The 14,362-nt window shown below is 45.9% G+C and overlaps 1 protein-coding gene across 1 annotated transcript; it reads right to left on the bottom strand.

The window, feature by feature from the left end:
- Positions 1–222: 222 nt before the first annotated feature.
- On the bottom strand, positions 223–13,974 carry mylipa (myosin regulatory light chain interacting protein a). The gene is made up of 7 exons (XM_080516251.1): positions 13,782–13,974; positions 12,586–12,776; positions 4,552–4,737; positions 3,670–3,867; positions 3,413–3,577; positions 2,374–2,797; positions 223–1,807 (listed from the first exon to the last, which is right to left on the bottom strand). Exons 1-7 carry the CDS (start codon positions 13,866–13,868, stop codon positions 1,613–1,615), a joined length of 1,446 nt encoding a protein of 481 aa, XP_080372377.1. The 5' UTR covers positions 13,869–13,974; the 3' UTR covers positions 223–1,612.
- Positions 13,975–14,362: the final 388 nt, after the last annotated feature.

Raw genomic sequence — 14,362 nt, 5'->3', positions numbered from 1 at the left:
CTTTGTGCAATTTGATTGTGCAAAAAGAATGTAAACTAATCATTCACACTGAATTAGAGGAAACTTCTGTGAGACTTCATGCAAACGCTCACAGAAAGCCTCCTCAACCAGACTCGAACCGGAGACCCTCTTCCAATGTGGCGAGGGTTTTATTGGTGATTCAGTGACGTGACATAAAATCATAAGCTGTAAAAGACGTTCCAACTCCAGAGGTCATTTTTAAAAAGAAACAAAACAACTTTAATACTTTGTCTTCTGTTAAAAGCAGAATTATATAAAAACTTTTATTCTAAGAGTTATCTTACAGAGGATTGTGGCATTTGCTTCAGAAAACAGAAACAAATTGCTACTTGTATGGTGTGAAGAAGGAAAAAGAAAAGTCCTTCTCCTGCAGTGACTGTGTCAACATCAAGAAACTGTTTTCCTTTTCTTACTAGAAACAAAAAGTCTGTGGACAGTTCGTAATAACAAACACGTGTTGCTGCTACATTAAGGCCAAACCCCCTACAGACGTGTGGAAAACCTCCTTGGTAAAGTGACGATATATTTTCGTTTCATTTAAATATTGTCTTTGACATTAAATTAAAACTGAAAATGAAAAGCTTGGCAACGAAGCAAGCAAGTATTGCACAAACAGATCTCAAAGTACCTTTAAAAAAAAAAAAAAAAAAAAAAAATTTAAATTACACCCCAGAAAAGAAATGTATTGGTGAGGTTTTCAGAGGAAGCAGCTGCTGCTTAAAAAGGAGAAGGGATGGTGATTCTGGGTTTGTCAGGGAAGAAGTGGAGCAGAATACAAAAACGGGCTCGTGGTTTTGGACAAAATGGCAGGTAATCATCAAGACCCGTTTAGAGGTGAGAAGCTGACGGAGTGTATGCGAGATACAGTTTGATTCGACTTAAAAAAAAAAAAAAAAGATCCCAGACTGACAAAACAGGACCACGGCAGCCCTGACGAATGCAGTGTTATGTTCAGGAGCTGTGCTGCTTCGCCTCTAAAAACCTCCTCATTGGCATAGAATACACAGAACATGACAAACCAGAAGAGAAAAAAAAATCTTCCACTGTTATACATAAAATTCATTCTCAAATCAGAACATGTTTTAAAATAGCTTGGAAATAATAATTAAAAAAAACAAACAAACAAAAAAACCTTAATCAGTATATACAGTGTTCCGCTAGTCTACAGTACACTAGTTTGTCATCATTCAGGTTCTGGGGCGAGGAGCAAACGACAACTAAAATGCATAATTCTGTATCAGGTCAACTGATGCAATAATTTAATTAACAAAAACAACAGCCCTATTCTAAAAACCAAGACATGATGGGTGGAAATGGGGTTTAAAAAAAATAAAAAAAATGGATTTGGACAGAGTGATGCACAAAAAGCAACAATACCAACCAGACAAACTGGCAGCCCAAAAGAACATAAGCCATCAAAAAAAAAAAAAATACACACAAAAACAAAGTGGTTTCAGTGTGGGAAATCTTTGATTATGCTCAGGAGTCCGTGTTTGGTAGCTCATGAATCGCACAGCAAGAAAAAAAAAATTTTCTTCCTCTGTCGTGAGACGTGGTACGACTTCGAAAACGTCGACGGTGGAGTCGGGCTTTATGTGTGGTAGAGCTTGTGTTCGTACTCGGCCGGGGAGCAGCTGTGCGGCGAGGCCGTGTCTCTGTGGATGGTGGCGGGGATGTTGCTGCGGTGCTGGTGGTTGTCGGTCAGCGTCAGGTTCAGGAGGCTGGTGCAGGTGGGCAGGTAGATGTGCTGCACGTTCTCCACCTCCGACCGACACACCGGACACAACTGGGGGGAGGGTGACAAAAAACATTCATGTGAGTGAAGTCAACTGGAGAACACATGTGGTGAAGTGAACGTTACATCACATGATGATGTAGAAACCGTTTTCTCCGGACACGTCTATTAGCAGAGCCACGTTTCTTAGTTGTGTTAATGGAACAGATTTGCCTGGCTGCTATAATCCCTCCAGAAGAAAACCCAAAGACACACACGCACACGTACACCATCTGCCTCCGCAAAGATGGGCAACATTTAGCTGATTAAGTGTGGGCACAGGCAGGTCAGGAGAGTCTGAGCAAAGCTTTGGATGTTGCTTAAAGGACCATAAAAGGATGAGAGGCTGGAACTGAAGTATAATTAAAGAGCTTTCAGTGAAACTGCAAACTCATAGTAGGCACAGGTAAAGTACAGTCATTCAATAACCAAACACGCTTGGATTTCTTGGAGTTTTTAAAAGAACACCCCCCCCAAAAAATACCAATATATCATATTTTATTTTTCAATAAAAAAAAAAAATGAAATGAAATTTTTAATTGAAAAGCCTATTTTGTCAGTGTGGAAACGTGTCTCACCTGGAGCTGACTGGCGCACGTCTGGCAGCACACCATGTGTCCGCAGGGGCAGAACGCGGCGTCTATCTCCTCCTCGCAGCACAGCATGCACAGCAGAGCCTCCCGGAGCTTCTGCAGTCGCTCCTGCAGGGCCCGGCTCTGCTGGCAGCTGCCGCAGTCCTGCAGCTCGTCCTGCTGGATGTCCCTGCTGGGCGAGCGCGACGGCGAGGAGCGCTCCCCGTGCTCCGAGCGGGACATCAGGTCCACCACGCCGGAGTTGTAGAGGGCGCGCCGGGCGTGGTCGTACACTTCCTTCGAGGTGCGGCGGATGTCGAACACGTACTTCTTGCCCAGGTTGATGTTCTCGTTGAGGAAGAGCGAGGCGAGGTGGCCCTTAAAGTCTCTGCTGTACTGCATCATCACTGCATTGGTAACGGTGTCACATCTGGAAATGAAAACAGGCGCATTTTGTACTCGGCTTGATCAAATCAGAGTAATGAAGCTTTCTCCTCTCGCTGGAGGAGATCAGGGTTTCTTCAATTTTTGTCTTGTCTGAATAAAGTAGTGCTTTCACATTCACAACAGTAAGATAAGCGATGGCTTCTGAGCAAGCACAAAGACGACATGCCTGCAGGGGGGAAAAAAACAAAAAAACCCTGCAGACTCTGAGGTATAAACATTCCTGAAACAAAAGCGCACAGCTGTCTTTTGTACCTTTGTACTACTGTGATTGAGAAAAAAAATTCATAGCTCAGCCAAATTGTCCTCACTCGCTGCAAATGTTGTAGGCTGAAAACAAATACAAGCTATGAAAAGGAAAAAGACTTTTCCACTCAAAAAAAAAAAAAAAAAAAAAAATGCCTGAATGTCCAAATTTCCCAGTACTTACTCTACAAAATTAGCTTTCAACTAGTTTTAATGAACATTTGTAGTCATTTTGCACACGTCTTTCAGGCCGCGGGCGAAGGACAATGAAACGTATTATCCAAGAAGTTCATCTATTTCTGCCAGAATTCGACTTCAGCCTCAGTATGTGAGGCGGTGATCTATGTGGCCTCACCTGTAGAAGGCGTGGGTCTCCGTGATGGCCCGGTACAGACCGCTGGCGGCGCGGTTACTGATCAGCTTGAACAGAAGCACCACGCTGTCGTTTGTGTCCTTGGTGACTGTCAGGTAGACGCTTTTCCCCGACTGGGTGGCGATCTGGATGACGGGATAGCTTACTCTGAAACAACACAATGGCGGGAGTCACTCGGCTGCCGCACCAGCAATTGTTGAAGACCCACTCGTGTGTCGCTGCATCGATCCAAGGCATACCTGTTGACTAAACTGAAGTCCTCCTTGCAAATGGCGATTCCCTCGGGGCCGACCCCGATGGCCAGCCGCTGACCGTTCGCGTCGCGGGCCCAGTGCCACTCCACTCCGTAATGCTCCAGAGAAGAGACTAGCTGCAGGGCCTGGTACTCCACCGAGCCCGGGATCATACCCTCCAGAGCCTTGTGCCTGGAAATGATACTGCAGGAGAAACAAGGAAGCCAGTTCAACGGCCATGCTTGACCACCATGGACTCACACACTCTGGTACTCTGTTTTGTTTACAGAGGGAGGTTCTGTCAGTGGTACAAGAGCACAGACAGACAGACTATCCAAGGCCTTGAACTTAAGGTTAATGACCAAATTTATAAAAAAAAACAAAAAAAACTTTAATAAAGCTTTTTTGTGGAAAAACTGAACTTGTTAAACTACTGTTTTTTACGTCTTTTTGGCTCAGTGCTTTGTATCTAATGTTGGCATTTAATTTCCTTGATCGCCAGCTGTCACATTATGTCAGCGCTGGCTCATTGCCATGAGGCGTTATTTACTTTGACTCCCGTCTTTCTGGATTGGACGCTTGCCTCCGTTACACACAGGGAGGAGACAGAACTATCAGGGGAACGAGGGGAAAGGTCAGCGAGTTGGATCGATTACCCAAAGGGTCAGAGAGCGATCACTTGCATGTTAAAGGCAAATAAACCAAACCATTTAGGTCAGGGAAGTCCAGACCCCCCCCCACAGTGCAAAGTCTACCTTCACAGTAACGGGGGGGATGGGGGTGAACTTTCCTGAATTCCATGTTGCCATGTTGCGTCAGTGTGCATGAATGAGTTAATGCGACTGATCATGTGAAGCACGCGTGTGCAGATTTGCTCAAGTATGTTACCTGTTGATGGTGGCAGTGCTGGGCTCCTCTCCACACAGCTCTGAATACCAATACTGGGCTGTGTTTTGGTTGTAGTCGCCGAACTCCGCCTGTGCCAGGAGCGCGCTCAGCTCCTCCGCTTGTTCCGATCCCATTCGCAGGTGACCGTTGTGGAGGTCCTCCTTCACGTGCATGAAAAATATGTGTCTGCAGGGAGAGGGGGGGGGGGGGGGGGGGGGAGGGGGAGTTGCATGAAGTAACAGGACAAAATCAAATGCATGTCTTAGTAGCGGTGTTCCTTCACACAGAGGCCACTTTTAATCACCAACAGACTCGTGCGGCTGTTGTGGAGTGCAGACATACGGCAGAACAGGTGGAGGCCGAGAGGCTTCAATTACACGGCAAAGATGTTTGTTTATGTGGAGCAGAGGAAGCAGTAACTGACATTTGCTCGGTTTCACACTCTCACTTTCACTATTTTAGTGTCTTCCTCAAGTCGGACTTGAACTTTCACTGGACACTCGAAAAGCGGAAGTCGAGGCAGTTAATAGATGGAACGGCCGCTTCCTCCTGTGTAAAACACACTTGCTCTTTTCACCCTCTGACTCAGGAACTATGGCGTGCCTGACCATTGTCATCTTGTCGACCATTTGTTTATTTCAGGTCCATTTCTCCATGACTCATTGACAAAAATGCAACAAAGCCTCAAAGCCTCAGCATTTTCGTTTATCAAGGTTGAACAGCTCGGTTTTCTATGAGGTGGGTTTATGAAGTGAAAGTTGGGGAAATGGTTCAAAGAGTTATCATGAGGAAAACAATTGTTTAGGCTGAATGATAAAAATGGACACCAAGTTCCAATGGTTCTGCCAAGCACAACAGCTAAATTCTCAAAGAAATAATCCAGAGCAGGGCTTTCCATTGTTTTGACCAGAAGATGTGAGGAATTCTTTCCTTCTAGCAGCAGGAGACAAGATGTCAACAAGAGTAACACCCTAACTGACTCAATCTGACATCATGCACAACGCTGAACTCTAGTAACCTGAACAGATCCTTCCATAGGATGACCTATAGCACACTAACCTTAAGGAGATTGTGTGCCAGGCTGCTTGGAGTCAGCTGCTTCTGTAGCTGAGAACCAGCTGAGCAGCTTCTTACTGGTCAGAGTTGTTTACGTCTTGACTTGTCTTGCTCATAATTTACTAACCCATATAGTTTTCTCCACATTTAAAAACAAGAAATGTTCACTCTTCTCACCGTTTAACCTCCTGGATATCAGTCTGAACGCACACTATGCCAATATAAGCTTGTTACTTCCACTGGATAAAGCCTCCCTTGAGCTAGAGTTTTCTTTGAAGTATGTTATGGGAGACATTTTCATTTCTGCAAATTAAGCCACATTGAGGGTGTTTGGTAGGAGGGTGTTGAGGGGCATATTGTCTGGGGAACAGGAACTACAATTGCCCCAGTTTAGACTGTTGATTTATAATTTGACTTACAGTCTGTTATTTAATTCTCTTTGTGACAACACTCGGCACCAAAATCAACTGGAGGTGACATTTCCTTTGTCCTTTAAAGAGATTAAAAAGCAGACTTCTGGCAGAGCAGGTTACACTCAGAGAGGCGTACGCACCTCAACACACGTGTCCCGTTGCAGCTTCAAAACACGGACACACCTTATCACATTCACTGTGCTTCCAAACAGTAACAGTAGAAGCAGCTGCGAGGCACACAAACAAAGTCGGTTACACCGCCCCAGATAAAGCCAGACTACAACAACCAAACCCCATAGCTGACTAGCCTCAGGCATAACAAACAGCGCTTTGATATGGTGTTAAACATCCCATTCCCTCAAACAGACACACACAAACACAGCTCTCTATTGTGTCAGGCCCAGCAGGCATCATGTGATGGAGCGCTGCTAGTTAGCTACCTGCCTGACGCAAACAATGGGGCCGATTTGACTGGGAGTTTACTACAGGTTGCTCGCGAAAGGTTACTACAGGGCGAGCCGCAGAGGTTACTCTAGTTCAGGCGCTGTTTGCCCGAGAGGTTATTATCGGTCACTGTGCCACAAAGGATGGCATCATCTTCCTACGGCTCAAGTCTGGGCCTGTGACGGAAAAACTGGAAGAAACACAAGGCGGAATAATGACGTGATATCAATGGAAATGTCATCTGTGGTATGGACTGGTGGCTCCCGTGATGCTGACGAAGCATGTGGGGGGGATGCTAATAAGAGTGTAAACAAGCCTCTGTGGATTGCTGAGCCAATGACAAAACAATACATTTAAATAGACAACCATGAGCTGTAGTTTAACTTCACCAGCAATAAGCTACGAGGAGGTTTGTAATCAAACACCACAAAAGTATGACAAACACAAAAGCTGCGTTGCAGACATAAAAGTTAATTTTCTACTTGTGCCCGTGTGAAGCAACCCTGCCCTACATACCAGCAGCTATGTAAACTCTTCATGATGCCCACAAGGACAACTGCCATGAAGGGATGACCATAAACTGATTGCTCAACATGTTTAGTCACGTTTGTTGCAGCCAATTGCCAAACCAACAAGCATGTGACATTACTTGCTTTGACCCCTACAGAAGAGGACAGCTGCACCAGGATCAGGCTACTTAAGCCAGGCAGTGCTAACTCAGCATCTGTCAGGGCCCATCCTTCAGCCAAGAGACAGGTGAAACAAGAGTTTCTGATGCCATCGAGTCCACCAACAAAGTTTGAAGCTTTCTTGTTGACATTATCTAGAATTAAAAATAAGAAAATAAATTTTTTTTAAATGCATGTCCAACCCTCCAACCTATTGAGATTCCACACGCGATGACAAAGACACCCGGACCGACAAATGGCCACCCATTGAGCTTCCCAGCAAATGATCAAAAGATCTGAGTCACCATAACTCTATTGAGAGCTCCAAGGCCAGACAGCATCACGGGACCTAAAGTTGTCTCGGGCTGGCGTACGCTGGACACCACGGAGAATCACACAGTCGGTAGGAAGTTACTCAGCAGCGAGACACATCCTCTGTACGTCCCTGCTCTTTCAGTTACCATGCCAAACACATCTTACAGCAAAGAATCCGTAGCACGTGCGTTACTGGAAAGCAAACTGGTGCGCAGTGAGCTGACCCACACCGGCACACAGACTGAATGCCAGGAAGTCTGTGCCGAGACCAAAGTCTTCTGGCCTACTCGTACTTTATTAAAAAGTGCTTTGTCCTTCGTAGACACAACACATAAGCAAAGTCTTTAAAGGCTTACTTGTTTGCAGCCATAACACTCCGGCGAATCCCCGTGGCGTACAGGTGAAATAAACGCTACTCACTACAGTGGTTGTGGAAGAAAGCAGAGGTCATTTGTGGGGAGCTGCGGGAATATTTCAGCACTTGATTGCCTTGCTGGAATAATTCAATTAAAGTAGCCCTGAACCTGTCAGAAAGATTTTTTGTAAAATGGGTCACTGGCTGCAAAGCTGCGCTGTGGGAATGAAGATGAAATAATTCAAGCTTTTCTTCTGTTCAGCTCTTGAACAATTCAAATCTAACAGAATAAAATAACCCCAAAGGGCACCATTTCTCATGTTTGTTTCCAACTACTCGGACGAGGCGTCACATCTGTGCAAATACGTACAGAAAAGAGAAACTCAGTACAAAGTCAACGAAATTCTCTCCAGCTGGTTCCACCCGTCCATAAGACCATTGTCTCATGCTACAGTTTTCTGCTCCAACCCAGAGCGATGCACAGTGCCAGACGGTTCTCTGCAGAGAAGAACAAAACGTCCCCGCAAACTGAAACCCAACACCTCTGCCTGGAGACCGCGCCTCATCCAGCCAATCGGCGGCAGAGTTTCAGACCTCATCGGTTGGACTCTCAATGTGGTTTGTAAGCTAGTCAAATGACACGCTGCCAGAAGCTATGCACTGGGGAGGTTACTCGCGGCCAATGAACTACAGTAAACTTTGCTCGGCGTTTTATTCTTTCTATGTTGCGTATCTTAAAAGTTACAAAGTGATCGGTCCAAGCAGTAAAAATCACTCATGTGCTGAAAGAAACAAAGAGGCCATTTGTGTGCTAAATTCCTCCGGTTGAACGCTGGTGCCCTGGACTGGATGGTAAGACGGCGATTACAGCCCGGCATCAACCCTGGGTTGAGGAGGCCAAACAAATATAACAGTTCCCTCATTCCTTGACAAAGGCTGATGTCACGACCTCCACCAAGACAAACCAGAGATCAGCGAGTGGACAATAAACAAAGAGAATGAGAAACTGAGACGGAAACTAACAAGTGAATAATTACCGGCTATGGAGCATGCTGATAAAAAACTTGGCTGTGTTTTTGAACACCCGAGCAGCCACAGGCGTCTTGAGTGATCTCTGGCTTGATCCAACGAAGCTGCAAATTATAACTCATGTGTGACCAGAATAAATCATCTCAAATTGTTTTGTGGAAGAGTCAGCTGAGGAGGCAGGGTGCAAAATGAGTCAGATTATCCTCTCTGCAGAGAGCCAAAGCGGCAATAAACAAAACTGAATAACTTGGGAGTGCAATCCAGTTAAATCTGTTCTACAAGCATTTCTGATAAATGGCGAGTTGACCCACATTGTATCTCAATCAATCACAGCAGACTCCTTACATAATGTTGGTCTGCAATTTTGGGTTTCATAACAGAAGCAACTGTTTAGCCCAAATCTGACGTGTTTAATCCGTCGACTAAATACAGACTTCCATCACTCTCTTCAGGTGCTGGTTTTTCTCAAATATTTACTTAATCACAGTGACCCTGCGGATTCGCTTTCTGCTGAGAACCGATTCCTTGTAATCAGTCAAAAGCGTCAAGATTAAAATCTGCCAACCTGGGATTTCAGATTTGAGTCAGTCAGGCTTAAGCACTCAAATAAATAAAATGTCCTGTGCTAATAGCTGTACCCCATGAGGGTATCCAGTGCTTGTGTGATCAGAATGTTAAATACGAAGGCTAATGAAGGGAAAACATTCATATGTTTAAACCAGTGACACCCCCCAAGCAAGTCGTGTTTAATGATGCAGATAACACAGGCTGGTCTGGAGGCCCTTGGGTCAGTATCCTTTAAACAAAGAAACATGTTATTCCTTTGCCCAAGCAGTAAAAACCCAAGTAACACTTGCTATTGCAAGTGTTCTCTATCCAGTAACACAGAACAAGCTAGGAAATGATAGAAGAACCTGTTAAGTGCAAAGCTACTCAAACAGGGTTGAAAAGCTCTGCTTTAGTTCTTGCTGAGGAGGAATCATTTAAAGCAGTTTTCTGTCTCCCCAAAAAAAACGAAGCTGAGAGAGCAGAAGGCCACCCTGCAAACCAATTTCATGCATTTGCAGAAAAGAGTCTCAAGTGAGCCGGTGGAACGAGGCTGGGTTTATTAAAAAAAAAAAGTCTGGAAGAGAAGGACAAATAGAAGATTTCAAAGCAATTGAATAGGAATCGGGGGATACGGCTGCTTCGCATGCAAGCTGAAGCAAATCTGTGCAGATACAAACAAGAGAAAAAAGCAAAAAAACAACTTGCCACAGTTTTATGGCCATTATATGACCAATTCCAAAAAAGGAGTACATTGTTCATTTTTATTGCACCGGATTTTTTTTTTGTTTGTTTGTCGTTTTTATTATAGAGCTGTATTGCCTCCTTTCTGGGTGAAAGCTGTGAACATATCTTTTAATCTGACCAGCATAAAGAAGACTGAGAATTAACTAAAGGGCCTCAAAATAGTCAACTGCATGTGAGCATGAACGTTCGACTGACCTAGAGGGCTTTTACGGCACGGCAGAGCACATAGGAGCTTATATAAGCAGCTCTGTGCGGGTTCAGCGGGTTATGTAATAAGGCATATAAGAAGGGCGTAGCGAGAGAGGGGCTCGCCCCTCAGCTCATCTGAAAACCGCCATACTATGCAAGCCCCGACATTTTCCATACGATACTGAGAGTATTTGCCCAGCCTCGCACGTACCTGCCATTTATAAAGCTTCTGCCTGTGAAGAAAACACGTCGATCAAGACAAAAGCTATAAATCACCCAAAAGGGCCTGGAGACTTGTGAACAATAAATGTACAGTTTCGCATTGGCTGAGTTGCGGCTGCTTTCCAGCCGCATTTGCAGTCGAAGCAACTTTTGCGTTTGTTGTGGGAACTGGGTCAAAGTTCGCCGCTAAACAAACTATAAGAAAAGTCCTCAAATCAGTCAGGGACACAAAGTGAAGGTGGAAATTTTAATTTACGAGTTGGACCCCAGAAACGTCACTGCTGTGCCGTCAACATCAAACCCTGCACTCTACCCATGCCAGTGTTCTTACCCCCCCCTCTCACACTTAAATAATATCACACTCAACCAGATGGATGGCATGAAAGCGGCACCAAATTAAACGCGTAACCTGACAGCATGTTGGTGAGTGCCATGCGTCGGTATTTATTAGCAGAAACCCCACGTACCAATGGCTGCCACCTCACATCTTTATCTCACCCCTTCGTGCGACTCCACCCCCACCCGACGCCAGCCATCTGCTGATAACCCCTGCTAATTTAGTGGAGGTCAGAGCGCAGGCAGCCAAGTGTCCTCCACGCTCGCTTTCCCCCCACTCTCCTTTCACTCTTCCTCTTCAAAAGGTTGCCAGATATGGGCCAGAGTACGGGGGAGAGGGGGGGGAGGGTGGATGAGAGACAGAGAGGGGAAGTGTGAGCAGGCATGGTTTACATCCAACAGCGACACCAAAGAGCGAAGTTGATGTCACCGTGTTTGATAAAGTCGGGTGAGGAAGCTGCTGAAAGTGGTAGCGGGGAGGTGAAACGGAGAGCAACTACTGGGCCGCCAGAGAAATCTCCGGCCAAAACAGACATGTTGGAGGTCAACAAACGGCTCTGACGGTACGCCGCACGTGCGTTTTGTGAGGAAGGGCGAGAGCAGCGTGTTGAATCTTAAAAAGACGGCCAACAGGTTTCCACTCAAGTTTGCCCCACATCTACGGCGCAAGCCCTGCGATGGCAAACAACTCGTGACACCACCCCCCCCCCCCCCCCCCCCCCCCCCCGAGGCGAATGGAACGGCCATGGTATCAAACTAGATACTGTGTGTAAATAAAAATGTGTTTTTGGACTGGCTCTGAGAGCTGCAAATGCACTTTCTATTTTTAACTTCAAATGGAAATGGCTAAGGGGAATACTGAGTCAGGATATAGCCTTGCCGGGGCTTGTAACTTTGTTCCGATGATGTGAATTGTTAGGATTAATCAGGCTGAGGGGACAGATGACAGAAGGATATGTGGCTCTGATATATGGTTTGCTGTGGAAGTTATTGCCGTTTTCCTTTCTTGCTTCTAAAATCAAATATTACAAATTAATGTGATTAAAGAGGAAAAAACTGTACATAGAATTGATCACAAACAAGTAAAAAAACAACATATGCAGCTCACAATGACAGCTTCATCCCGTGGAATAGAAAAACACCCTACACTGACTTGTTTCCAAACAGCATCTGCAAAAATGTCTGACGGAGGGCTTTTGTTCCAACTGAAATGGCCACAAACAATTGAAACAAAAAGTTATTTGGAGCTGAATGGGAGCAGTGACGAGAGGTCCTGGTTGTCACACAGGGGGTCCCCGGGGGCAGGCTCAGAGAAACACAAGTCCCAGAGCTGCTGGATCACATTTCCTGCCTGGTGCTGCACCAGAATGACCTACAGTAACCCCGGAAGGGCTCTGGCTCAGAGGTTACTGCAGGGCATTTCGCCTTGCGTGGAAACAAAGCGATCAGATTATGGTTCCGGAAGCTCATCTATGAAAGCTTTAGTTTGTTTTGTTTTTGTTTTTTTCCCCCTCCACCTACCACCTCGCTGCAATCACAAGGAGTTACAAAGAAATTCTATTAAAGTTTAATAATAACATTAGATATTCCTCTGTGCTTTCATTAGGTGACTTGCTAATTTGCGGGTTCCAGGCCGAGCGGAAAATTAGGTTTGGTTACAATCAAGTGTCAACACTGGTCGTGTCTGTTGCAGCACGTGAGCGGGCAAACGCACCTCGTCTGTTCCTGCAGAATGAGATGAGGCTCCACAAAGAACTTGACCCGCAGCCGCAGCCGACAGGGCGCCACATTGTCCATCTGCTGGCAGATTCGATTCCTCAGATTCAGCCAGAGGTTTTCGCCTTTGCTGCCAGTGAACTGCAGCCCGAAGTAGTCCACCTCTATCACACCCAACTTTCTGCAAACCTGGAGAGAGTAAGAGAGGGAGAGAGAGAGGGGGGAAAAGCAGAAGAGGTCAGCTTAAAGTGACTGATCTACAAGACAGCGCAAGTGACAAAAAAAAAAAAAAATGATCCCAGCTGGAATCAGTCAACTTTAAAGAAAGATCTTCAAAGAAAAGAGCTTTTATCACACTGTTCATTCAGATGCCAGCTCCTCCACTGATGCGTGCGTGCACACACTTAATATTCTAATGCTCACGATAGCTTGGCTGTGAACTTGGAGGCTCTCTCGGGGTAAAAGGGGGCTCGTGCACCCAACAATCCCACGCCCCTTCAGCGGCCATGGGGCTATTACATAACTCCATCTGAGAGAAAACCCCCATGCATACATACCATGCATGCAAACCACGTTTATGTTTTCCACTTTAAATAATAAATGAGGCGGAGGGCGCTATTTCCGAGGGGGTAAACAATGAAAACTTAAACCGCAGTGAAGTTTCAGTGCGAGTGGAGGAGGGCTGCTTTCAGAGGAAGAAGAATGAACTGGAGTAACCTTGGAGCGCTCAACGCCATGCAGGTAGATGATCAGGGGGAAACGATCCACCGGTGTAGAAAATAAACTTGCCGAGTACAGAACAAACTTATTTAAACCCCCTGTTTTAGTTTTTAATGCGTCCGTCAACACCTACTTTTTTTTTTCCTGTAAACTTTTTTTTTTTCTTTCCGGCGCGCAGAACATTTTGTTTCCTCGGTCCGAACGTGCAACGCACAAGTACACGTTTTTACCTTTTTGTTGTTGCACACAAAAGAAGCTTCACCTGTCAGTGATGCACAAATGCAATACATGCTTTTCTCATCTTACCGAGATCGGATCACTTTGTGTATCGCACGAGTCGTAAACAAACTACATTAACTGGAGTACAAACAAACAACAAAACCTTATGTTTCTTGAAACGATCGCAGCAGCTTGTGTGATCAGACCAGTGTTTTGTGCCATCGCCACAGGAAAACAGAGTCTTTTTCAACCCACCTTATTGAGACAATCTTCACCGTTCGCCTTCGCATCAACTTCCACTTCCATCACAACCGAGTCCGGACGCGTAACGTGGCAGAGCATTTTGGCCGTGTCTTCAAGAAAGTCTTTGGTGTGCCACGCTTTCAGAACAACAACAACAACAAAAACTCTTCTCTTCCCTTTCTCAGAAACCCTTCACGTCAGCCCTTCATCACTTTCTCAGCGCTTTCAGTCAGTGTGGCGAATCTGTGGCCACCAGCTGGAGGGTATATCAATGAAACGCCGTGCGCCGCACCGCCTACTTTCAGCCATCCAACAGGATGTGAGTTGATACGACAACCCCCCCCCCCCCCCCCCCCCCCCCCCCCCCCCCCTCCTGCAGAGTTTTCACCAATCACAAGTCTGCTTACATCCGCACAACTGTTCTGGCTCGAGCTCTCCTCCAGTGCAGGGAAGTGTGAGCAGTGCGCTTCCCTGCGCCGCGCGGCGCGCGCTGCGCCCTCGTCCGGCCGGAGCGCCTGTTGCGCATCTAAAAGGTTTTCACACTCACCTGTTCCTGATGCATTTGGCGTTTCAGCACATCTCGAGATACGTTT

Source organism: Blennius ocellaris (assembly GCF_963422515.1).
Source record: "Blennius ocellaris genome assembly, chromosome: 20".
Classification (NCBI taxonomy): Eukaryota; Metazoa; Chordata; class Actinopteri; order Blenniiformes; family Blenniidae; genus Blennius; species Blennius ocellaris.
Note: the sequence above shows the minus strand (reverse complement) of the source record. Positions and strands in the feature narration are given on the sequence as shown.

What these genes read in the sequence shown, in the direction of transcription:
- mylipa (XM_080516251.1), bottom strand. Translation starts at nt 13,868, where the DNA reads ATGCTCTGCCACGTTACGCGTCCGGACTCGGTTGTGATGGAAGTGGAA. An exon ending in GTGAAGATTGTCTCAATAAG is followed by an intron (nt 12,777 to 13,781) that starts GTGGGTTGAAAA and finishes TACTCTCTCCAG; the next exon opens with GTTTGCAGAAAGTTGGGTGT. An exon ending in GACTTCAGTTTAGTCAACAG is followed by an intron (nt 3,578 to 3,669) that starts GTATGCCTTGGA and finishes GTGTTGTTTCAG; the next exon opens with AGTAAGCTATCCCGTCATCC.